The 27235-nt window shown below is 38.6% G+C and overlaps 1 protein-coding gene across 2 annotated transcripts in view; it reads left to right on the forward strand.

The window, feature by feature from the left end:
- The first annotated feature begins 638 nt into the window (after positions 1–638).
- Positions 639–27235, forward strand: part of BCHE (butyrylcholinesterase) — a 57127-nt gene continuing 30530 nt past the window's right edge. Inside the window, exons 1-2 of one of the 2 annotated variants that reach the window (XM_087725300.1) lie at positions 639–745; positions 13798–15328. In XM_087725300.1, the coding sequence (XP_087581426.1) occupies positions 13803–15328 (1526 nt within the window). In that variant the 5' untranslated portion in view covers positions 639–745; positions 13798–13802. Of the gene's footprint in view, positions 746–5279; positions 5328–13797; positions 15329–27235 lie in introns of those variants that run through there. The other variant, XM_014074293.2, reaches the window with a different exon arrangement.

The raw sequence follows: 27235 nt of genomic DNA on the forward strand, positions 1-27235 counted from the left end.
ACCAACAGTAGAGATTCTGTCATTATATTTGTACTATTTTCCACTATTATGAATACAGTTTTAATATTTTATACACATCCTGCAATATTTCCTTCCTTCCTTCCCTCCCTCCCTCTCAATATTCTTATTTTGCTTCTTGAATATCTCCCTTTTGTTTTCTCCCATTTTTTTTTCTTTACAAAAAAAAAAGCAAATCAAAATCAAAAGAAAATTGAAAATTCATAAAAATGGTGTGATCTTCATTTAGGACCTGTCACTTTTTCTGATGTCCAAGAATATAGTACAATACTTTCTTTATTATTACCTGTGAACAGAAGAGAACAAAAGCAAACACGGGCAGGGGAAGGAGAACATTATTTTTTCTCTGACTTTTTTCTTCTGTAGAACGGAGTTGGTTGCTTTTTCAAACTAAAAGTGTACTTCTTTCATTTCTCGTTTCCTGAGAAATCAAAGAAGATGGAATGTTCAAATCCCCCACTTCTCTTAACTCTCAAGTCTTTCAGCTATTTTGAACAGATGTCAGATATAAAGACTGCCTGCCTTCAGTTCAGATTTCTGTTGCCAAGTCTCGCGATCACTGTCCTAAACAGTTGATTATAATGTCAGCAGTCCAATTTGGAAGCTTTATAGAAGCAGCTGAACACTGCAGTTTCCTGAAGTATTAAAGAGCATTGCGTGCTCTTTTTCTCTACCTCTCCCTCCCTCTCCCCCTCTCTCAGTTGGCTTCTCAATAACACGAATTGGGGTAAGAGATTCTCTATTTACGTTGATCTCTATCAGCATAAGTTATAGTTACGCTTGAAATGTACAGAATTGCACTCTGCTAAAATGCTATGTTCTATCCATGTGTTGCTCTGCTCAGAATACCAACTTTATTTTGCAAATGGAAATGGAGAAACAAGAAAGCAGGCAGGTGTAGTGAACCATAGTATTATTCAATGGATTCTGGGCTAAGTAAATTAAACTGAACTTTAATAAAATCATTTATTAATTTAACCACTTTCTGAATTTAAATTGAGGTCACATTGCCTTGTATATAGATTTCTTGGTTGACTAAAGAGTTACAAGGAGAGGAAGCAATCACTGTGATCAATTTGCGTTGCTTGATTGAATGATAATAGTGAAGTATATTCTGCTTTACTTCCATGGAGTAAGGCTAAATGGAAACATATCTTTAAAAATAAACATATCTAAACTTGTGTTTCAGTTTGGATGTCATCTGAAAGAAACTTCCTAATTACTTTTAATCTTGTGAGAATTTGTTTTGAGTTGCTTTGGGTTAGCATGAGTCAATTTAGGGACACCTAAAGCTAACTTTTGATAGATAGATAGATAGATAGATAGATAGATAGATAGATAGATAGATAGATAGATAGATAGATAGATAGATAGATGGATCAAATTCCTATTGACAAATGTTTGACTTGCATACAAGTATATGCTAAGAGGCACACATGTGGACTTGCAGCGTGGTTTAACCTGAACTGCTAATCAGTGGAAAATTAAAATAGTTCAAAAATTGTTACATAGACCATTTGGTTTGTACAATATTATGACAGGTTCCAATATGTATAGTTAATAGCTAACATTGGCTGCCAGTCAGCACATTGCTATGTGTACTTGTGTGGTGTTCATATTAATAGAACATCAGCCTATGAACTTGACATGTTATTCTTTACTTTTCCTTTCTTTCTTTTTTTTCTTTTCAATGCTGATTCTTTCATTTAAGCACAGGGGTCTAAATATTTTGCTTGTAAATTCTGAATTTATGCAATTAAACAATAGGCATTCTATAGCTGTAGGAAGTAGCTGTACTTAACTGAATGTTAAGGTTCTCTCTGAAAGGAAAGTTTTGTTTTGTTTCAAATCTAGATTCAGTATTCAACATATGTACTTGTAAATAATCCCATTAAATTATATGTGGTTTAAATATAATGTAATGTAGAGAAGATGCAGATCAGTGTTTCAACATGTTTTCCCTCACCTTCTTAAGTAAGTTAAATTACTTTGATTAATGTCTTATACCAAGAAGCAGTTTTTAATTAAATGGGTAATTTAGATTTCAATCCAACTCTATACTTAGTGGGACTTGCTTCAATGTAGACAGGATCATCTCATATTTTTCCTTTCTAGTTTATATTATCATATTATAAGAGAAAAAATGGATTACAGTTTTGGTAAATCTAAGCATGTACAATTCAAATCAATATCTTCCAATTGTGAAGATAAGTACTTGTGTAGTTTATTGTAACACTGAACCCAATGTTAATATTAATAGAAATATGTAGCCTTGATTTTTGGATGGGGGAGGTATCTTGTTTTGCTTTATTTGTATCATGTCTGTACCCTCATCTAAGAGTAATCACTATCAAAATGCATAAAAAAATATTTCTAGGTAGGCATAAATAGAAGTGAGTTTCAACTTTAAAAAAAAAAGTTATGTATTTCTTTTTATTTTTTGGTAATTCATCCCCCATCCAATTTTTATTATCTAAATGCTTAGCACATTTTTTTTCTCAACCTGGTCAACTTAAAGAGGTGTGGACCTCAACTCCCAAAATTTCAGCAATGGGAGTTGAAGACTGGGAATTCTAGGAGTTGAGTTATTTCTTGAATTGAAGAATTATGGGAGTTGTACACACATCTTAAACCTGTCCATATGTTCACACATTTGTAAGTTGCCCAGGTTGAGAAAATATGGTTTAGCAGTTCTCCAAATCAATGATTTACCTTGTCTCTGTTACCTCTGCAGGCAAAGGCTGGGAAAGAACTAAATATCATTGTTCAATTTAACAGATGTGTATCTAAGAAAAAAAAGTCCTTCTTTAGATGTCACAAGATTATTCTATTCAAGATTGAAGAGCCGAGGTGGCGCAGTGGTTAAAGTGCTGTACTGCAGGCCACTTCAGCTGACTGTTATCTGCAGTTTGGCGGTTCAAATCTCACCGGCTCAGGGTTGATTCAGCCTTCCATCCTTCTGAGGTAGGTGAAATGAGGACCCAGACTGTGGGGGCGATATGCTGACTCTGTAAACCGCTTAGAGAGGGCTGAAAGCCCTATGAAGCGGTATATAAGTCTAACTGCTATTGCTATTGCTATAGTAACTCCCTCCATTAAATATCTATGGCTAGCTATAATTAAAGGGGCTATGTTTTAAAATGTACATATAAGAGAGAAAGAAAAAATACTAAAATTGAATGGTATAAATCAATACCATTCACCAATCATATACAGCAAACATATAATAGGATTCCAGAAAAAGCTTTCATGTAATTTAATCTCAGTTACATCTATTCTTAAATTTGCCACTCCATATTAATTGTCAGCCTGCTTAGTAGATCAGACCATTTTTTTTTACTATCAGTTCTGGGGGCATGGCTTTGAGGGCATGGTGTGGCTTTGTGGGCATGGCTTTGTGGGCGTGGCAGGGGAAGGATACTGCAAAATCCCCATTCTCTCCCCACTTCTGGAGGAAGGTTGCTGCAAAACCCCCATTCCCTCCCACCCCACTAACCTGCTTTCCAGTTACATTCTCCTGTGCAGGGCAACAAAAGAAGATAATCTGGGATGCTGGGAGGTAGCGCGGGGGGGGGGGGCAAGGCCAGCCTATTAGCCGATTCTCCAAACTACTCAAAATTTCTGCTACTGGTTCTCCAGAACCTGTCAGAACTGGTTGAATACCACCTCTGGATCAGACCAGGAATCAAGTCCACATGAAGGCTAAGACTATTATTTTAATTGAGATTGAATATAATACAGAATCTTAATGGTTTGATTATGCTGTGCTTTCTCCTTTTTATATTGTAGTGAATAAATGAAATCTTTTTCCAAAGTTATCTCATTGCTCTGGACTTTAAAAATATTTTAACCCCTTTTGCCTAGGTATCAGTTTCTGCACATTTTCATCAGAGGTGGGTTGCTCCTGGTTCAGCCCAGATCAGGTGAACTGGTAGCAGAGGTGGCGGGAGGCTCTGCCCACCCTCACGGATGCTTCTGCGCATGGACAGAAGCATCACACATGCACACAATCATACCCGAACCGGTAGTAAAAACAAAAATCACCAGTGATTTTCATCAAGGTCAACTTTCTTACTCTCTACTTAATAGAGACTTGCAGTTCTCTAGATTAAACTTGTCACAGTATTTCTCTGGACTTGCTAAATTGAAATAGCAAGAAAAATATGGAGAGTTAGATTTGAAAGTTCTTTGTTTGAATCAGCTCCCATCCTTCTCCCTATGATAAAGAACACAAGTAATAATTTCATATCAACCTATTCTGTTTGTTCAACAGCATGATCAACAGTAGCAAATTTTTGGCTCTCACATAATATTTTTTTTCCTAATATCTGCTGAAATGTGCTTTACCACAGAAATAGGATCAGGTCCTTTTTAAAAAAAAAATAATGCTGTGTTTGTCATGATTATTTGAGATGCCTTAAACATATTCTTTAAAATGGAAAAGGCAGGATAGGCTATTAAAAATCCATACATGTACCTTAAAGACTTCTTTCCCAGTCTTCAAAATAAACTCTGGTTTCATTAGTCAGAGCTGTTGATTTTGCAGAGCTCAAGATACAAGTAATCACATATTAAACAAGTTTCCAGACATTAGAAATCCCTCATGATTATACATGGGTCACTCTTACCCTTATTAAAGGATAGCATGACAAAAGAAAAACAAAATGTCTTTGCATTCAGTAATGAGAAAATTGGATATCATTTTTGTATCTGGCATTCTTGAAGTTGGTGTTTAATTCCATTTCCAGTAGACAAACATTTAAAAGTAATGGCAATGTTTATTCAGTTACTGCTGAATAATTTACAAAATATGCAATACAAAAATTAAATTAAATGAGTTGAAGTACAATCATGGCGAGGAATTTATATTGTAAAATAATAAAATAGGCAAATACAATAATGTGTATTAATATACTGTGCAGGGATATGTCTAAAAGAATAAAATGGAATAAAATGCACATCACCTAAAACAAAATATGTAGGATGATTGCAGAATTCCCATATAAAATCAGAATTCATACATAAATTGTAAGAGGTTATGCCTGGAACCAGTTATGGCTTATTTTCATTGCTGCAAAATTAAAATTGTCTATTGAACAAATAATGAGGGGAAGATCATTCACATAGGGGTTGAATGGCCTTCCTGGGAATTTACATATTTTGCAGGCAAAATATCAGTAGATCTAATATTTCTGTTAACGTTTACAGTGTAATTATATGTGACAAATGGATACAATCTTTTTTTCACCACGTAGCAGCTTCACTTGGTAAATGGGGTCTTGAGGATCAGCCTTACAGCAATACAGATGGTAAGATATTATATCTAGTTTTGGGGGAAAAATGATCTCCATGTCAGGAAAAGTTAGATCTGTAGGTATTTTGCTGATTCCCAAGTGCCCTTGCTTATCCAATTCTACAATACGGAGCAACCTATCATCATCTGCTTTATTCATCAGTGAGCAGATATTTGATTTGGCCAAACCTTGGAGAAATTAGGAATGCTGTGGAAAGCCTGTCACTTCTGTTATCTTGTTCCCTGGCAAGAGGCATCCATATCATGAGTGGGATTTACTTCCCTCCCTACCGGTTCACAAATGTGAGCATGTGTGCTCGATTGCTTTGCTCACATGTGCCTCATCTGTGCATGTGCACCACCTTCTGTGCATGCACAGAGCTTGTGCATTACGTTGGGGAGGGCGGAGCTTCCTGCAGCTGCCAGTACCAGTTCACCCAAACTGGAGAGAACCGGCTGAATATCACCTCTGATTGAATTGAATTGAATTGAATTGAATTATTTATTTATAGGCCGCCCTTTTCCCTGAGGGGACTCAGGGCGGCTTACAATCAAAAAAGGAAGGGGAGTGTAGGACAATACAAAAAAAGAAATGTGCACAAAGTAAATTAAACAATAAAACTCAACATTCACTCAACATTCGGGCGGGGCGAAATAAGATTATCCCCAGGCCTGACGGGTTAGCCAGTTCTTGAGGGCTGTGCGGAAGGCCTGGACGGTAGTGAGGGTACGAATCTCCACGGGGAGATTGTTCCATAGTGTCGGAGCCGCAACAGAGAAGGCTCTCCTCCGAGTAGTCGCCAGTCGGCACTGACTGGCGGATGGAATACGGAGGAGGCCAACTCTATGCGATCTGATGGGACGCAGGGAGGTAATTGGCAGAAGGCGGTCTCTCAAATAGCCAGATCCACTACCATGGAGCGCTTTATAGGTGGTGAGTAGGACCTTGAAGTGCACCCGGAGACCAACAGGTAGCCAGTGCAGCTCATGGAGGATCGGTGTTATGTGGGCGAACCGTGGTGCGCCCACGATCACTCGCGCGGCCGCATTCTGGACTAGCTGAAGTCTTCGGATGCTCTTCAAGGGCAGCCCCATGTAGAGCACATTACAGTATTCCAGCCTAGAGATCACAAGGGCTCGAGTGACTGTTGTGAGGGCCTCCCGATTCAGGTAGGGCCGCAACTGGCGCACCAGGCGAACCTGGGCAAATGCTGATCCATACTCCACCCGACACCAAGTTTGAGGATTCATCCATTCAAACCACATTTAAGTTAGTGGTGGGTTCTAGCCAGTACTGCCCGATACAGCCATACAGGTAGTAGCCAGGAGCAGCGGCCACCATACTGGTACGGTGGCTCGTTTGGCCCACCCACCCCTGCCTGCTTTCTATACCTGTTTTTAAAGCAACTGGCCAATTGTGTGCACAGTGTGCGCACCTCTGACAAGCAGCTGGGTGTCACAGAGGTGGTAAAGTGCACACGCATGTGTAGCACGTGTACACAACTAGAACGCCCGGCCCCGTGCACAGCATACCGGTAGCGATGGGGAGAGGAAACCACCACTGATTTAAGTATTTTTCACATTCCCTAGAGCAGTTCTATTATCCATCAGACTGAAAATAGGATAGTTAGGAGGGACCACATAGGTCTTCTAGTCCAACACTCTGCTTGAGCAGCAGACCCTACATCATTTCAGAAAAATTGTTGTCTCTTTTTGAAAACCTTCAGTGATGGAGCACCCACAATTTCTATGGCCTAGCTATTCCATTGGTTAGTTGCTCCCACCATTAGGAAATTTATCCTTAGTTCTAGGTTGCTTCTTTCTTTGGTTAGCTTCCACCATTGTTTCTTGTCTTGCTTTGGAAAATAGTTTCATCTTTGTAGGAGCCCCTCAAATATTGGAGCAAGGCTAGCATGTCTCCCCTAGTCTTTCTTTTCATTAGACTAGACATGCCCAATTCCTCTTTGAGTCTCCAGCCCCCTAATGATTTTTGTTGCTCTTCTCTGCACTCTTTCCAGAGTCTCAACATCCTTTTTTTCCTCATATGACCAGAACTAGATGCAGTATTCTAAGTGTGGTCTTAGTAAGGGTTTGTAAAGCGGTACATGAACTTCACATGATCTTGATTCTATCCCACTATTAAAGCATAACGGTCATGCATGCAGATGTTGTTCTTGTAAGATTCTCAATGAGTACAGTTTAAACATAATATTTCATATTTCTTTATGGAATGAAGAACATAAAATTTACTCTTCCTTTCAGTCCCTATCCTCGATATTTGGCTCCTATAGTGTGGCTTTTCATTTGCTCTTGCATTCAACTGAATCAGTGAAATATTGTCCCCAATAATCCTTCTCTGTCCTTCACTTCCTTTGATACTGTCATACACTTAGGAAACACTTAAAGGAAAAATGTTCCTATTTTCTATTCTCAGCTTTCAGAATCTTTGCTGGCAATGAGCGAAACAGCCCTTCAAGAGTTGTGCAGCTGTATTTTCCACTGAAATTAACTCTGCCCTTTTAAGGATAGAAGCATTACTCAAATGACTTGCGAACAGATTGTTTAAAATGACAGTAATGAGGACATAGAATACTTTCCTCCCCTCCTTTCCCGTATCTTTCTTTCAAGAGGAAATTACTCAAAATGTCTAAGTTACTGCATATTATTATGAAACTTTTTCCCTATGTTATATATTAAGGATATACAAATATGATTTTTAAACTATTATTTAAGTATCGACTCCCAAACTAGACATAAATTAGATACATTACTAAGCACAGTCAATAGGGATTATACATTAATGTATACACATCCACATATACATAAAAACACACATAGAGAGACAACCATTCCCACCAAACAAGTCACTGTGAACACATATGGATTTAAATACCCAAGCACCCTCTTCCTGGCAATAAACATTCCAAGCAAGTTCTTCTAAGAATCCTCTGGTTTTTTCTAATCAGCTTTTTCCATATTCAGAACACATATTCCCCATTTCAGCCAATTCAACATACAACTTTTGGTGATCAAAACCATGTCCACATTACAGGAAAAGGCATTGCATTGGGGGCACTGATCAAGAAGAGCTTGGAATTTATTTTATAGACATTTCATTCCCAAACTAGTTAACATCATCAATGGGGTTTGCTCTTATTTGATATACTAGACCTGTCAATGTTGGTGGGAGTGGTATTGTAGGTTTCTTGATTGTGTATTAGGGTATTGTGTGCTTCTTGATTGTTTATCTAATGTTAATCTAGGTGTTAATCTGTGTTTACCTAGGTGTTGATTGCTAGTGAGGAGGTGTTGCTATGTAACTATGCATCTTCCGATCAATTTTTATTTATCCACATTTGAGGCTATGTGAAGGGCTGCTCTAAATACATGTATGAAAGCCTATAGATAGATTATTTTAGGTATTTGTAGGTATTTATTGGGATTTATATGCCGCCCTTTTCCCTGAGGGGACTCAGGGCGGCTTACAACCACAAGGAAGGGGAGGTGCAAGGTCAAAACAAACAATATGTGAACAACAGAAAAATAATAAAACCCAACTTTCATTCAACAATCAAACACTCGGGCGGGTAATTAAGAGCCTATCCCCAGGCCTGCTGAGAGAGCCAGATCTTGAGGGCTGCGCGGAAGGTCTGGATAGTGGTGAGGGTGCGGATCTCCATGGGGAGCTCGTTCCACAGGGTCGGGGCAGCAACAGAAAAGGCTCTCCTCCGCGTGGTCGCCAGTCGGCATTGACTGGCAGATGGGATTCGGAGGAGGCCCAGTCTGTGCGATCTAATTGGTCGATTTAGGGAGGTAATCGGCAGAAGGCGGTCTCTCAAGTACCCAGATCCACTACCATGGAGTGCTTTAAAGATGGTCATCAGTATCCTGAAGCGCACCCGGAGACCAACAGGTAGCCAGTGCAGCTCGCGGAGGACAGGTGTAACATGGGCGAACCGTGGTGCGCCCACTATCACTCGCGCGGCTGCATTTTGGACTAACTGTAGTCGCCGGATGCACTTCAGGGGCAACCCCATGTAGAGCCCGTTGCAGTATTCCAGTCTAGAGATCACAAGGGCTCGAGTGACTGCCGTGAGAGCCCCCCGATCTAAGTAGGGCCGCAACTGACGGACCAGGCGAACCTGGGCAAATGCCCCCCTGGTCACAGCCGACAGCTGGTGATCAAAAGTCAGCTGTGGATCCAGGAGGACTCCTAAGTTGCGGACCCTATCTGAGGGGTATAAAATTTGACCCCCCAGCCTAAGCGTTGGTATATTAGCCAAATTATTGGGGGGGAAACACAACAGCCACTCGGTCTTATCCGGGTTGAGTACCAGTTTGTTAGCACTCATCCAGTTCTTAACGGCCTCCAGACCCTGGTTCATCACGTCCACCGCTTCATTGAGTTGGCACGGGGCGGACAAATACAATTGTGTATCGTCCGCATATTGGTGGTATTTTATCCCGTGCCTCCGAATGATCTCGCCCAGCGGTTTCATGTATATGTAAAATAGTAGGGGTGATAGGACCGAACCCTGGGGTACCCCACATGTTAGGGGCCTCAGGGACGATCTCTGCCCCCCAACTAACACCGACTGTGACCTGTCCGAGAGGTAGGAGGAGAACCACCGCAGAACAGTGCCTCCCACTCCCACCTCCCGCAGTCGTCGCAGAAGGATACCATGGTCGATGGTATCGAAAGCCGCTGAGAGGTCCAGGAGAACCAGGATGGACGCATAGCCTCCATCTCTGGCTCTCCAGAGATCATCGGTCAATGCGACCAAAGCGGTTTCTGTGCTGTAACCAGGCCTGAAGCCGGACTGGAAGGGGTCAAGATAACTAGCTTCCTCCAAGGCCCGTTGAAGCTGAAAGGCCACCACCTTCTCAACAACCTTCCCAATAAAGGGAAGGTTGGAGACAGGACGAAAGTTATTTAAAATGGCTGGATCTAACGATGGCTTCTTCAGGAGGGGTCTCACCACCGCCGTTTTAAGTACGGCGGGGAAGTGCCCCTCCCGAAGGGAGGCGGTGACAACCGCCTGGATCCAGCCATGTGTCACCTCCCTGCTGTTAGCCACCAGCCAGGAGGGACACGGGTCCAGAATACAAGTGGAGGTACTTACAGCTCGAATGGCCTTGTCCACATCCCCTGAGGCAACTTCCTGGAACTCAACCCAGAGCTGATGTAACAAATGATCCTCCTGCGTCTCAGCTGGATCTACTGCGGTGGAGTCCAGGTCCGATCGAAGCCGAGCTACTTTGTCCGCCAAGAATTGAGCATAGTCCTCAGCCCTACCCTGCAAGGGGTTTCCCGCCTCCCTCCTATTAAGGTAGATTATTTGTTTTATATTCTTATGTGATAAGTAGGAAGCACAGAATCATAGCATGTTAGATTTGGAAGAGAAGGTGGAGATCATCTACTCTAAATTCCTTTCCAGAACTTGTTTGGCACCACCAAAACCTACATGGTTTGCTATTTCCAAGCCAGTATGAAGTGAAGAAATGTGAATCAAGTAAAGCAGGCAGAAAGCACGCAAGCAAGCAAACAAATGAACAAACAAAATATTTATATTTATTCTATTTAATTCAAACATGTCATTATTGCCTCCCTTATGTCCAGAGATCTGATCATTATGACAGAGAAAGAATATAATCCATTAACAGGATACTTATATTTATTGAATAATTAAGGATAGAGTATATACTCTGTTTTCCCCAAAATAAGACCTACCCTGAAAATAATCCCTAGCCTGATTTTTAGCATGCTCCTAAAATAAGCCCTAGTTAAGGTCTTCACCAGTGGGGTGGTAGTGGCCAAAACTCAAGGTGGCAAGGGCATGGGGCCTATGGTATCCGGGAGCAGACACAGCTTGGATAGCACAGGTGAGTTGATTATCTGTCCAAACAGCAGGCCATGCGAGACATGGCAAAGCTGAGAGTTGGTGGATCAGAGCAGACGGGCGGCTGATGGAGGCTCATCTTTGCATGCCAGCATCGGCAGCAGATGAAGGCAGAGGTGTGTGTGAGAGAGGGGGGAAGACATGTGATCCCAATGCACCACATGGGCTGCAGGAAAGCTGAGAGATGTGAAGACGAGCCACCCATGGCCGACTACCCACTCCAACCCATCATCTCTTGGCTTGCCTGTTCTGTTGTGGCTGTGAGCAAGCAGAAGAAGTGGGCAGGTGATCGCATGTGGTCCTGCTGTTTGATCCACCATCATGAGGCAAGGCAGATGTCAGGGTGTGAATGGTCTGGCTATAGGGCCTTGAGGTAAGCCAGTGTGGGGACTGTGGGGAAGCTCCACCCCCCTCCCTCACAGTTACAGCACTGATATACCACACAGTCTCTTGCCCATTGTGGCTGTGAGCAAGCAGAAGAAGTGGGCCTCCTGTACATAGAAAAATAATAAGACACTCCCCAAAAATAAGCCCTAGTGCTTATTTTGGACCCCCCTCCAGTTCCCAAATATAAGACCCGATCTTATTTTGGGGGAAATACAAGTACACTTTTTGCATTACTTTCCCAGCCCAGAATCTATCTATCATCTATCTATCTATCTATCTATCTATCTATCTATCTATCTATCTATCTATCTATCTATCTATCTATCTATCTACCTACCTACCTACCTACCTACCTACCTACCTACCTACCTATCTATCTATATATCTCTATCTCTATCTCTATCTCTATCTCTATCTCTATCTCTATCTCTATCTCTATCTCTATCTCTATCTCTATCTCTATCTCTATCTCTATCTCTATCTCTATCTCTATCTCTATCTCTATCTCTATCTCTATCTCTATCTCTATCTCTATCTCTATCTCTATCTCTATCTCTATCTCTATATCTATATCTATATCTATATCTGTCTGTCTGTCTGTGTGTGTGTGTGTGTGTGTGTATATATATATATATATACTTTTTAAGCATATTTCTTACCTTGACATGACTGTCATGATTGAAGATTTTTCAATAATCAACTTTAAACATTTTATCAGATTATAGAATAAAATACAGAAATACAAAAGCAAATAAGAGGATACAGCGGGGAGGAAAAGGGGACAGGAGGGAGGGAAAAAAAGAAAAAAAGTGTTGACTTAAACTCCCTCTGTTACAGTAAGATTAACATCAGACCTCAACTTTTTACTTGTCCATAATAATATAAACTAGCCATTTCTATAACAACAAGATCTTTCAATAATCAGTAAAGCATTTAGTGACTTATTTTTGATATTGCTTGGCTTTCTCTGTATTGCATCAGCAATAATGCCTCATGTTCCTTGGCCTTTTCTAAAGAGAGGTTGAAAATTTAGTATTTTGTTCTCTGAGCTTTTGGGTTCATGTGGAAACGCCCAACCTTGGGGAATGAACCTCCAACCTTATCCTACACCCAAGCTACAGATATTCGCCACTAACACATGTAATATTTTCTGCAAGGCTCTAATCTTTGTTGAATAATCCCAAATGTGCATTATAGTGAAAATTATAAATAGCTATACACATTCCAAAATAAAAGTCATATTATATGATATTTGTAGCCATTAACTATTCCTTATAAACAAGTTTTCCAATTGCTGGAGCAAAGTTGTTTCAAGACTGTTAGAGTTCCAGAAATCACATTCTGAAAGCACACACAGATAATTGATTCAGCAGGATTCACTAACTTCTTTATATGCAAAACAACACATGAGTAAATGTACAATACCAAGAGTGGTTCTTCAGTTTCAAATCAGAGCAGCGGGTCCAGACTAGTTTCATTTCCAGCACAGAGCTTAATACAGACAAAGAGAACTGCCTCGATACAGGGCAGTGAAGCTAACCCTAAGCCCCACCCATGCACCTAGCTGTCTCCAGCAAATACTATTTCAGTTTCTAAACAGCCCTCATTGGCTGACTTAGTTGCTATTCCTATTCATTGGCTGACCTTGTTACCATGTCTCTGCCACTTATGAATATTCTGACAAAACTTAGTTCCCCTAAATTTTCCAGGATTTATTAGATTCCAGCATTTATCAAGAGCTCAGGAACAGTTTTCCAAGAATCATTTTCATACCTCTGCATCCTTTATTCTCAAACAAGCAGACCAGGATCACCTACAATTTAAGGAGGAGCTGGGCTTGTGATCTCAGTTTACATGGCAAAAGATCATCTGAGTGAAGATGCATATTTTCAGTTAGATTCCAGCAAGCTGGTGACTGATTGACAGTGACTGTGGGAGTATTCAGTTTGGTGCTCATAATGATGTGGTATTACAGGTGATGATTTTATTATATTTTCTTCACTTCCATTTGGTTATACCTTGTAAATAATGAAATTGAGACACTTTGCCTACTGGATTGTCTTTGAGGTGCATTCTCTTTGAGTACAGCTGTCAGTTAGTCTCTTGAGGCTACACAACACAGTTCCCCAATGCAGTGACTCACCGTGTTTCTGCGCCTGAAAGTTCTGCTTAAGCTCTTTCTTTTTTCTTTTATTTCAGAATTCATGATGCATACCAATGGGATGTGGAGCCACACAAAAATTATCATGTGGTTTCTTCTGTTCTGTATGTTTGTCAAGATGGTGTTCCCTGCTGGAGATGACACCATCATTGCTACTAAGAATGGAATGGTCAAAGGTATTAATTTACCTGTGCTTGGTGGAACAGTTACTGCATTTCTTGGGATTCCTTTTGCAACACCACCTATTGGTAGGCTACGTTTCAAAAAGCCAGAATCTCGAGAAGAATGGAAAGGAACTTGGGATGCAACCAAGTTTGCCAACTCTTGCTTTCAACTCCTAGATAATACTTTCCCTGGCTTTGAAGGATCAGAGATGTGGAATCCAAACACAAAACTTAGTGAAGACTGCCTTTATCTCAATGTATGGGTTCCTTCTCCCAAGCCTAAAAATGCATCAGTCATGGTATGGATTTTTGGAGGTGGCTTTCACAGTGGAACATCTTCACTCTCTGTTTATGATGGCAAGTTTCTAGCTCGTGTGGAAAGAGTCATTGTCGTATCAATGAATTATAGAGTAGGGCCTTTTGGATTCTTGGCTTTGCCAGGAAATGAAGGCGCCCCAGGAAATGTAGGTTTGTTTGATCAAAGGCTGGCACTTCAATGGATCCATGACAACATAGGAAACTTTGGAGGTAATTCTAAAAGTGTGACCTTGTTTGGAGAAAGTGCTGGAGCAGGATCTGTTAGCTTCCATCTTCTTTCTCCTCAAAGCTATCCTCTCTTCACGAGGGCGATCATGCAAAGTGGATCTGGGAATGCTCCTTGGGGTGTAATTCTACCATCTGAAGCAAGAAAAAGAACTCTAGCTCTAGCTGAACTCCTCCACTGTACTGGCAATGAAACTGAGATCATATTCTGTTTTCAAAACAAGGAACCCCAAGAGCTATTGGAGAAAGGAGAAGCTTCAACAATATACACAGGTCTTATACATTTGCAGTTTTGTCCCGTAGTTGATGGTGACTTTCTTGCTGATATACCAGAAATATTGCTGAAAAATGGACACTTTAAACAAACACAGATCTTGATGGGAGTAAACAAAGATGAAGGTACTACTATGCTTGTGTATGGTGCTCCTGGCTTCAGCAAAGATAACGACAGCATTATCAATGAAACAGAATTCCAGGCAGGTTTGAAAGTTGCTTTTCCACAATTAAATGAAATGGGATTGGAATCTATTGCTTTTCACTACACAGACTGGGAAGATGAGAAGAATATTTTCAATTATCGTGAGGCCATGGATGATATTATTGGGGATTACTATTTCACATGTCCTTCAGTAGAGTTCATAAAACAGTTTGCTTTGGCAGGGAACAATGCTTTTTTTTACTACTTTGAGCACCGATCTTCAAAACTTGCTTGGCCAGAATGGATGGGAGTTCCACATGGTTATGAAATTGAGTTCGTATTTGGATTACCTCTAGAGCGAAGAGTTACCGGTAATTATACTAAAGCAGAGGAAGCACTGAGCAGATCTATACTGAAGTATTGGGCAAATTTTGCAAAAACTGGGTAAGGGCTGTTTATTTTATAATACAGCAACGTTTCTTGTTATTTCTCTTCAGAAATGGAAAGTATTTTTAAGTGCCTGATTATAAGAATAACATATGGCTATTCCTGCTCCATTATTGATATTAATATAATTGTTCAAGGATACTGTCAGTGATGTTAAAAATAATATGGGATACTGATGTTGATATCAGTGGCAGAGTATAATATAGCAATGGAGAATCTGCTAGTTATTTCTCTAGACAAGATACTTCGCAATACTTTCAAAAGATGACAATGCTGGGTTAAATTATACTAAGACAGAATATGCTTTGGTATTATTAGTCATCTACTATCTTTCAAGGGAATTGAATTTTCATTTGTCATCACAACAGCTGGTGTAATTGATGGCCAGTGTTTCAAGTTACAAAGTATGACATTCCATGTGCTCTCAGCTTTTCTACCATCATGTTCTTTAAGATACAAAGAGGAAAATTTGAAAAGCAAGGAATTGTAGGAAATGACCTTTAGCATCAGGGCATTGAATTAATGTATTTTAAAAGTAAGAAAGAAACTATAACAAAGTAGAAATCCTGTGAACTGTCTTTTTGTCTGTCCATCCATCCACTCATCCACATATATTTCATGTTTTCAAATATGAGTGTAATAGCAAAGATTGGGTCATGTGAATATGTACCTTTAAGGAGCAATCTGAGAAACAGCCAATGATCAGTGAATGAATTCTTGAATTTATTACAACAAAGGTCTTCTGATAATTTTCTCAATAAGTATGTTATTGATATTCTTATTATTAATTTGTCTTAAAGTTAACTTTTTGCATGGTACAGAATAAAAATAAGAATAAAAATAATACATTAAAAAAAAGAAAGGCCAGAAATGTTTATAGTAGGAGTGAAATGTATCTAGATCAATTATATGAAACAGATAAAATTGCTTAGCATTTTCCTTCCTCTTTCAGATATAAAAATTCATGCAGAGAATACGCATTCATTTAGAAGCTGACATATCAATCAATTTCGATTTTCTCAAGTTTTTCCCCCCATTTCTATGTCAGTTTATAAGCTCTCTTTGAAAAGGAAATTAGAGAAAGCAGAATATGATTTATGAAATTCTTTCCAACTCCTTTATGAACAGTGACCATAGTATGAATTTCATGTTTGCATATCCACCTACATAATGTATGTAAGTGTGTATGTGTGTCCATGGGTGCCTGAGAACAAGAAAGAAAAGGAGACATGGGGGGGGGAGTGGGGGAGGCAGGGAGAATATTTTAGTCATGGTATATTCTATGTGTTGATCTCTCCTTCGGTGTTACTGCTCTTATTCCATGTTCTATCTATTTATATTGCACTGGGAAACACAGGTTGGCTGTATATACTCAGTTCTGGGTTTATAACCAGAAGAAGAAGGGGTTGCTCCTTTTATTGGGATGCACTGGGGATTTTTTCAGAAATCTTTTTTTTACCTATAGTCCCAAGTGAAAACAGTCCATTTTTAAATATGGCCTTTCTTTTGTTACTTTCTATTCCATGTACCCCAGAAATCTGGAACAGTTTTCAGAGATGTAATAGCACTTCCCCATTTGAAAATTATTTTGTACTGGACTTCTGAATAATAGGGGTATATAAACGTTCCCCATTATCATGGAAATGGAATGACTTGCTTTCAGAAGTTGTGGCTTTTCATCACTGGAGGCTTTCAAAAAGAGACTGGGCAATATTTATCTGAAATGATAGAGAGCAGGGGACTAGATTAGAAGACCTCCAAAGTCCTTTCCAACTCTACTATTCTATGTGATTTTTGTTTTTTAATATGTTTTCTTCCCATTTTCTGTCATTGGATTTCAATTTGGTTTTGGATTCTTATATGCTCTTGACTCAGAACTGACTTCTTGATTGACTGCTTACAACATCTGCTAATGTTGTAAAACAAGTCAGCTATCTATTCATTTGGAATATAGATCCCAGATATATTTTTTTCCTATTACCTGAATCAACCCTGAAAAGTTAAAATAAGCCATATCTTTAAAAAAAACTGATGGAAGATATAGGGATGAAAAGGAAGGGGAAAAAACCCTCTCTGACTGAAAAAGCTTTCCAGCAAAAATCATATGGTTACAGTAATTGGACAGATCACAAATGTTGATGATCATCTAGTCCAGCGATGGCAAACCTTTTTTTGGCTCGTGTGCCATAAGTGGGAGGAGCACAGGGGGGGGGCGTGTCGGGCATGCTGCACCCATAATGCAATGCACGACCTCCCAATGTGCATATGCGCACTACAGGTGTGACACCCCGCCCCCATTTTTGCATCCTTTTTTCATCCTCCCCAGGCTCTAGAGTCTTTATAGGAGCCTGGGGAGGGTGAAAAAAAGCCCTCTGCCGCCCCCACCCCACCCCCGGAGGCCCTCCAGAGGCTTCAGGGACCTTCGGGAGGCTTCCCTGAAGCCTCCGGAGGGCAAAAAAAGACCTTACAAGCAAACCAGAAGTGGGTCATTTTGAGTACTCCAGAGGCTTCAGGGACCTTCAGGAGGCTTCCCTGCAGCCTGCAGAGCACTTAAAATGATCCTTCGAGCAAACCAAAAGTCAGTTCCCAAACTTCCGGTTTGCTCATAGGGCTGGGGTTTTTTTTGCGCTCTGGAGGCTTCATGAGGGCCTCCTGGGGGGGGGGAATACTTTTTTCACCCTCCCCAGGCTTCTATAAAGCCTGGAGCCTGGGGAGGGTTTAAAAAAAGGCTTTAAAGAAGGGTGAACTCAGTTGGCCAGCGCACACATGTGCGCTGTCCAGCTAACAGGGCAGTACCTCACCTGCACTGACAAATGGCTCTGCGTGCCACCTGTGGCAAGTATGCCATAGGTTCGCCATCCCGGATCTAGTCCAACTCCTTGCTCAAGCAAGAAACTATCCAATTTCAGAGAAATGAAGTCTTGATTTTAAAACATACTTTGTATGTTTCCAGAGAATAAAAGAGATAGATGATTCCCCTACATATATGCAAACAAACCCGAGAAACATGAAAATTGTGTCCTTAACTAAATTGGCTTAGATCAAGAATAGAATAGTGTTCTATTTGATATTGATGGCCAAGGTAAACTTTGACGTTTACTGAAAATGGCTTGAATTTTCATTCCAACTTCTAATCAATTCAAACAAGTTGATAACTGTAAAACTTAAATGGAGGAGAGTTGGAAGAGAAAACTAATTCAGCCATGGGAGGATTGGTAGAGCTTTGAACTCTTAGATATCTCACACTTGAATGTTATGTAGAAATGCGAGAGAAAAAAATGAACATTAGTATTTCAGTAGTTAAGTCATCACTAAACCACTTCATTTGTTTTGTGCTATGCATTTTGCTGCAACATTTTAGCTTTACTTTTTACAGTACACTTCGGCCAAGAAAAGAACAGACACCCTCCCCTCACACATATAGAGAAACACATTTCAAAAACAGCACATACATTGTCTTACTCATGAAGGCAATCCAATTGTTGTTTGAATTATTGCTGAAATAGTTAGTAGGTAGTATTATTTCAAGCAAATACTGAGAAACTGCATTTTCTCGAGCCCTAAAGAATCGTAACTATTAATGGTAAATCCCACTTATGGGCACAAAAGAAGACGTGGTTTGCATCTTTCAGCATGAACCGTTGTTACTTACGACTTATTACTTATCAAAACAAGTTTTAATAATTAACATTTATTATTGTTTCAACATAATTTCCCAAACATTGCTGTTATGAATAAGTCTGAAATCTTCATAAAACAATGATTTTTTTTTTAAAAAATGCTCTATTTATTTTACTTAGGAAAATAATGTCTTAACGTCATCTACTAACTACATTTAGCTCAAAGAATTAACTTGATCTTTCTTGTGGTACTCTAACATATCCAAATTCTGGAGCATAAATCAGGGGAAGGAATGGAGCCCTATTTTTCCTTTCTTTTGCTATGAGAAAATCATAAATACTTATGGAATGATATGGAATAGGGGTTGGCAACCCACTGCTCTGGAGCTGCATGTGGCTCTTTTATCCCTCTGCTGCAGCTCCCTCTTGCTGGTCAGCTCCACAATTGCTAGGGCTTTCTGTTAGGACAGGTAGAGAAAAAATAATGCTGCACTAGGAGGAGACTCTATGGTGGGGGAGCTGGACTTCCTGTTGGCTCCAAAATTGAATGGGTGGCTTCCAGTTAGAACAATTATGACTCTTTGAGTGTTTAAGGTTGCCGACTCCTGGTATGGAATGTTCAAGATTAGAACATTTAAAAGAAAAGAGCATACCAGTTTTCACTGAACTGAGACAAGAGATGTTGAGGTATATGCCCTTAAGATAAGTTTTGACCTAATGGAATGATATTTGCAGCAGAAAAAAGGGATTCTCTATTGTCAATTACTTGAGAGATTATCAAACAAAATAAAACATATGTAATACAACTACTAGAAATTAGAATATGCAGAACACACAGTTAAACTTTCTGAAAATCTTTCTCTTCCATTCCTGAAACTTTTGCCCTCAGACAAAATAAAATTTGATGACAAGGATTTTTCTGGCTTGAGAGTCTTATTTTCCTTCTTCTCAACGAGTTTTAAATTGTTAGATTTATTGAAGAAATAATTTTATTTTTAAACATTTGTACACTTATTTATTATTTGCTTATTTGTTTACTTATTTTGCTGAGTGTCACCATTCTTCCCTTCAAAGACATTTTAATTCATTTATTCATTTACAGTTGTTTTATGTTACTCCAATCTCATGACTGTAGGCAGTTTGCAATGTAAATATTTCTTTTAAAAATAGTAATATAAAGAAAGCGGCAACAGCAAAACAAACAAACAATTGTGCATCCAAATTAATCCTTAGAAGTAAAAGTTAAGTAGGCTTTTGAATTAATAAACTCGAGAAACACATCCCACTTTAAGGAGTTTGAAAACAGCATGTCTTTATTCCATTCAGGATTTGGGATTTATGCCGTAGTGATACTTAGCTGAAGTAAATAAATATTACTTCTTACATTTCTTTTCATACTTCTATAACTAAAATAAATTAAGGTAGGCTACTCACAAGATAAGTGTTTTTCCTTTAAGATGAATATTTAATAACACCATCATATATGTGTTAGACCTAAACACATTTTTTTTTAGTTTTGAAGTTGATATTTTCTGCTTTAATGTTTGAACTGATTGAACATTGTGCACTTCTCATGTATGAAACTGAGTATGTCATCTTAATTGATTATATTGCTTCATATGCACTTCCCACCCACAAATGGCCATACTAGAGAAGCAAAAGAACAGAATTAGCACAGCTGCCCAAGCTCTGGAAATAACTATTGTGGCTCTGCTTCTACTCAAAATATCATTTCATTCATCCCAACAAAGCTTTGCATAACCTTTGGCAAGTTTGGTTAGATATTTTTTTTGTCCTACAAGATTTTTTCCTTAGATGAGTGAGTATACAATGTCAACACCAAGTGATTGATGCAATTTATGATGATAATAATGATGATGAACCCATTGTATATAAGAAACCAATATAAATGGTTGATGAAGTAAGATTCAGCTATGGCAATGAAAAAATGTTCTCTATCAAACTTGAATGACCTTTCTGAAATTCTTTGTCTCTAGATGATATGTTAATATACTGTGCTAAAGACCAGAGCTGTTTTAACAGAGATTTGATTTCAAAAGAGTTTTACCAATTTGTTGTTGTTAGTTGCAAAGTCATGTCCAACCCATTGTGATCCCATGGGCAACGTTCCTCCAGGCTTCCTTCCTGTCCTCTACCATCCTCTGGAGTCCATTTAAGCTCATGCCTACTGCTTCAGTGACTCCATCCATCCACCTCATTCTCTGTCGTCCCCTTCTTATTTTGCCCTCAATCTTTCCCAACATTAGGCTCTTCTCCAATGAGTCCTTCCTCATTATGGTGGCCAAAGTATGTGAGTTTCATCTTCAGGATCTGGCCTTCTAAAGAGAGTCAGGGTTGATCTCCTCTAGGACTGACTGGTTTGATCACCTTGCAGTCCAAGGGACTCACAGGAATCTTCTTCAGCACCATAGTTCAAAGGCTTCAATTCTTTGGTGCTCAGCCTTTCTCATGGTCCAACTTTTTCCACCAGTTGTATCAGAAATTAACTATTATCATTAATAATTATGAAAGGTTTGCATATGTTCATGTAAGTGTCTGCAGAAGTTCACTTTTGGAGACTGATAAAGTCACAGTATGTTAGCCAGATGAAAGCTCCTTAGTATTTCACTTTGACTTTGATTCAAAGCCCATTTTGGTTTTGGTAGATGTTATTATGAATATTAATCAAAGCATGTTTTCTTCTCTTGGCTCTGGTTTCCTCATGATTTATTTTAAATTCAGAGAGCCAGGATGACAGCTTGGTTCCTTACTTGGTTCCTTTTTTAAAACATAATTTTATCCTCATTTTTCTTCTTGACTTTTGGTGTTCTTCAAAAAGCCTTTGGAAGTGCATGAGTGACGGTAACTGGTACCATCAATCACCGTCATTGATACACTCAGCAAAACCCTTGTAAGGGGAATCTTTATTTATCACGGAGAAAATACTTGTCAACCCATTTCAAAAGTTGCTTAGGTTATGCCTTTTACATTACTTTAGTCATTATAATTATTCAGCACCATTTTCAAGATACAAGTGAAATTTATATTTCTTTTTTAAGATGCCCTGACAAAGGAATGAACAAATCAGATGCAAGGGGGGGGGAACATTTGAAGGAAGTTGACAATATATCGTTGCTAAGCCTCCAAAGAATTGCCTGAACCACAAGAATTGAAAATTTTCAAAAGCAAGCTCTCTTTGCAAATGTTAATTGGGTTCTGATCATTTCAGATCATTCTTATTTTATATTTTAAGAAATCTTTACATTTTCCTTTGAGATGGCCATGAAAAAGTATCAGGTGTTTGCTAACATTGTTTTAGACTTAGGTTTATCCTTTTTTGACTAGTTCTTTTCTTAGAGAACAAATACTAAGTTCCACTGAGTATCTTCAATGATGGACACTCAGAAGCCTCAATCAGACAACATACTTAGCCTAGTTGTTGAAGTAAATCAGAATGCTTTGACGTCTATCTAACCAAACAGAATGGACAAAGATATGGCCAGCAACATCTGCAATAAGCTATGATAACACCAAAATGACAGGTGCTACAAAACCGAGAGCTTTATTTGAAATAAAGTGGGGAGCCTGTAACCACATTTTTTTTCATAGTCCAAATTTCTCTTTGAACATATTTGCTAAAAAATATGTTGGTGGTGTTTTCTACCATTCTGAATCAAGAAACACATGCAGTGTAAAATATTGGAATTAGAATAACAGAGTTGAAAGGGACCTTAGAGGTTTTTTAGTCCAAGCCCCTGCCTAGACGGGGAACCCTATACCATTTCAAGCAAATGGTTATCCAACATCTTCTTAAAAACTTCCAGTGTTGGAGCATTTACAACTTCTGGAGGCAAGTTGTTCCACCGATTAATTGTTCTGTCAGGAAATTTCTCCTTAGTTCTAGGTTGCTTCTCTCCTTGATTAGTTTCCATCCATTGCTTCTTGTTCTTCCCTCTGGTTCTTTGGAGACTAGTTTGATTCCCTCTTTGTGGCAACCCTTTATATATCAGAATATTGCTATCATGTCACCCCTAGTCCTTCTTTTCATTAAAATAGACATGCCCAATTCCATCACGTGAAGTATTAATACCACTTTATAATGCCTTGGTAAGGCCACACTTGGAATACTGCATTCAGTTTTGGTCACCAAGATATAAAAAGATGTGGAGACTCTAGAAAGAGTGCAGAGAAGAGCAACAATAATGATTGGGGGACTGGAGGCTAAAACATATGAAGAATGGTTGCAGGAAGGGTATGTCTAGTTTAAGGGAAAAAGGGCTAGGGGAGACATAATAGCAGTGTTCCAATATCTCAGGGGTTGTCACAAAGAAGAGGGAGACAAACTATTTTCCAAAGCACATGAGGGTAGAATAAGAAGCAATGGGTGGAAACTAATCAAGTAGAGAAGCAACTTAGAACTAAGGAGAAATTTCCTGACAGAACAATTAATCAGTGGAACAACTTGCCTCCAGAAGTGGTGAATGCCCCAACACTGGAAGTCTTTAAGAAGATGTTGGATAGCCATTTGTCTGAAACAGTATAGGGTTTCCTGCCTAGGCAGGGGTTGGACTAGAAGACCTCCAAGGTCCCTTCCAATTCTGCTATTGTATTATATTATTGTATTAACTGCCCCAATGGGCTTCATGAATGGAGCAAGCAAAATGGTATAAGGTTTTCTGCCTAGGCAGGGGGTTGGACAAGAAGACATCCAAAGTCTCTCCAACTCTGCTATTCTATTCTATTCTATTCTATTCTATTCTGTTCTGTTCTGTTCTGTTCTGTTCTGTTCTGTTCTGTTCTGTTCTGTTCTGTTCTCTTCTGTTCCGTTCCGTTCCATTCCATTCCATTTTATTCCATTCTATTCTATTCCATTCCATTCCATTCCATTCTCTTTTTACAAGGACTTGGGATAGACAAATCAGGATGTTTGATGGTGTTACAGATATCATCACAGGATGGAAGCTGTTCTAAGCAAAGTTGCCTTCTGCAATTGACTGATGGCCAATTTGTCAATGCCTGTGGTGTTCAAATGGTACTCAGTTGGTTTGGAATTGTATCCAAGGCACCTATTACTATTGACACTACCCTTGCTTGCCTCTGCTGTAGTCATTCTATTTCTATTTGTAGGTCTTTGTATTTTGTTGTCTTCTCCAGTTCTTTCTGTTCTATTCTGTTGTCTCCAGACACTGCCATATCTACTATACAGACTTTTTTGTCTTTCTTATCAACAACTGTTAAGTCTGGGGTGTTATGTGGCAGGTGCATGTGTGTCTGGATTATTATTAATTTATTTTATTTATAAAATTTATTTATAAATTTATAAAATATTAAATTTGATAAAATATTATAATATGTAAATGTTAATTATTATTATTATATTTATTTATTTGCCTCTCATGTTGGTGTAAAATTACTCTGGGAGGCATATAGCATTAAAATCATAAAAGATACATATTTCCAAAACAATTAAAAAGGAAATTGCAATGCTGTAGTATACTGATTGTATTCTGGATGTATACTGATTGTAACTGAATCCAATAACCCAGGTCCATCCAAGAATTTTTTTTTGTGGGGGGGGAAAGCCAAGATAATGATAGCAAATGTGCAGTTGAAGCTCCTTTCCTCTGTGAGACATGTACAACGTAGTGGCATTAATACATGTATTACTCTACGTTTGCATGTGACACTTCATTTGTGCAAATATGACCACTTTTACTTTTTTTGACATTCTCCTACATGATTTCCCCTCTAACAACTTATTTATTCTTTAGCCTATTATTTAATTGGTATGGTTTAATTGACTTGACCTGTTTAACCATATATTGTATAATAAATCTGACTTTGCATAGCATACTATAGCATAAATCATGATTTATAAATTTAATCAATTAAGACCACACAGCTTACTGAAATGGAGGTGTGGTTATTGTAATCATGGCTGCTTTGCATAGGTTCCCCAACATTACCTCCATTATTCACTTCAGTATTATATGTTCCAGCACCATTTATAATTTGGGGGATGCTGCTTTGTTTTCCTTTCATTTGTGCTATTTTGTGGTAATTTGTACTTCATCCTGGCTAAAGCATCTATTCGTCAGTGCTTCAAGTACCTGTGCTTATGCCTAATTACTGGGATATTCAAAGCAGATAGCATTAATTTCAGTGAACTACACAGTTTTTATATTTTAGTTATATTTTTAAGTCTGCCTATTGTTTTACACCATCCCACGAAACATGACTGTCAGCAGCATGTGAAATTTTAAAAAGCTCATACAATGAACAATGTTTCTTTAAGAAAAAACTCTGCAATGAAATTTCACATTAATATTATTATTAAAAGTGTATGAAGGAGTATTAGATGTGACAAAGAATGTAACTATTTAATTAAATCAGTTGTGGCTCCCTCTTTCTGGAACATCATTCCCCCAGAGATTAGAATGGTCCACACTGTAATAGTCTTCCAGAAGCAGCTGAAGATCTGGTTCTGCTAGCGGGCCTGGGGAACTCAGAGTGGGATGGAGCTCATTAAATGGCTCATGTGATCTGTTGTCGCTGGTGGTGGGGGGAAAGTGGGGATGATTTTATTATATTTATCTGATTCTTTTATTAGGTTTATTGTTTTTTTATGTGGTTTTAAATTATGTAAGCCCCCTTGAGTTGCCATGGGCAAATAGGTGGCAATATAAACATAATAAATTAATATAATAAATCACCAATTTCTTGAAACCCCAGAGATGCATCTTTTCTGCCAGGATATCAAACTTCTAGAATATCATCGCCCCTGAGATGAGAGTGGTCCCATTCTTATTTTACTTCCATAAGTCCCTGAAAACCAGCCCTTATCACAGTCAGGTTTTGAGGGACTTTTGGAAAGATATCAAAGATGATGTCAGTGTCACCTCAGGGGCAATAATATCCCCGAAGGTGAATTTTAAAATAAAACCTGGAGAGACAACTCATTATGCCAAATCACACATCAACAGGCCCACTGTTCATAATAAGACTGTTAGTAATACTGACTTCAGAAATAATCTGAGCATTCATAAATTGTGTGTCCTGAATTTCTAATTTTATCCATTTAAAAATGCTTACTACAGTCACCCCCATAAATAATATCATTTGCTAATTTGAAAAAATCAAAAACTAATATAACTTTTTTTCATTGGCAGAAAGGTACATTTCCTGGGTCCTGGCAGAAAAGGTACATTTCCTAGGTATATAACTCCTTAGCAGAAGGGACCCATAGCATAGCTCATATGCCACAATTTCACATTGTTTTACAAGCTAAAATTCTTCTTTCTTTAGAAAGAAGATGCTTCCATGCATGGACAAAGGACAAATAATGGACTAAGGACAAAGAGATTAATTAAGGACAAACAGCTTCCATATTTCCAAGTGAAACATCACTAGATAAGTTTATTACACAAAATAGTTATGAATGATACCCATAATTGCAGAATAAAATATTTCCATCCTCTGCCTTTTATTTTAAACCTATCAATATGAAAACTCTAGAGAGACATGGCTTGTGTGCATGAATTAAATATAAAGTGATACAGATCTGCACAGAGAATCCTTGATATCATTTGATGAAATGATAAATGATTAGATGAAATAGAGAAATGTTCTGAATTTTAAAACAAAATCTGGAGAGGCAACTCATTATGCCAAATCACACATCAACAGGCCTTGATAACGATAGTAAAACTGACTTCAGAAATAATCTGAGCATTCATAAATTGTAAGTGTCCTGAATTCCTAATTTTATTCATTAAAAATGCTTACTATAATCCTGTGGACATCACCCCCATAAATAGTATCATTTGCTAATTTGAGGAAATCAAAAACTAATACTTTTTTCATTTGATTTTTTTCATAAAGTCAATGGGCTAGATTACATCAAAGGTCCCATTAAAATAACTGGAGGGGGAGAGATGCAACTAACACCCAGTAATAATAATGGATGTAGGACCGTGCAAGTAATGGGACACATGTGCATTTACCTATAGAAGTAAATTTATTTATTTATTAAATTATTATATTGTCCATCTAAGTCCATGAAGAAGCTCTGTGTGTCTTGGGCTTAAGTAAGCCTAAATGTATTGAATATGTTTCAATAAGATTTTGGTAGCATTATTATGTGTTGAATCAACAGACAAAAAATCAGGACTCAAATTCAAAGTTTTTCCAACTTTTGTTATGCTTTACTTTGTTTTAACTCTGGATTACTAAGAGGTTAGGCTTACTTATGGTCTAATGCCAGCTGTCAAGAAATTATATACAG

The sequence above is a fragment of the Thamnophis sirtalis genome, unplaced genomic scaffold (genome assembly GCF_051295495.1).
Source record: "Thamnophis sirtalis isolate CommonGarterSnake01/CBP01778 unplaced genomic scaffold, rThaSir2_p1.2 scaffold_11, whole genome shotgun sequence".
NCBI classification, from domain to species: Eukaryota; Metazoa; Chordata; class Lepidosauria; order Squamata; family Natricidae; genus Thamnophis; species Thamnophis sirtalis.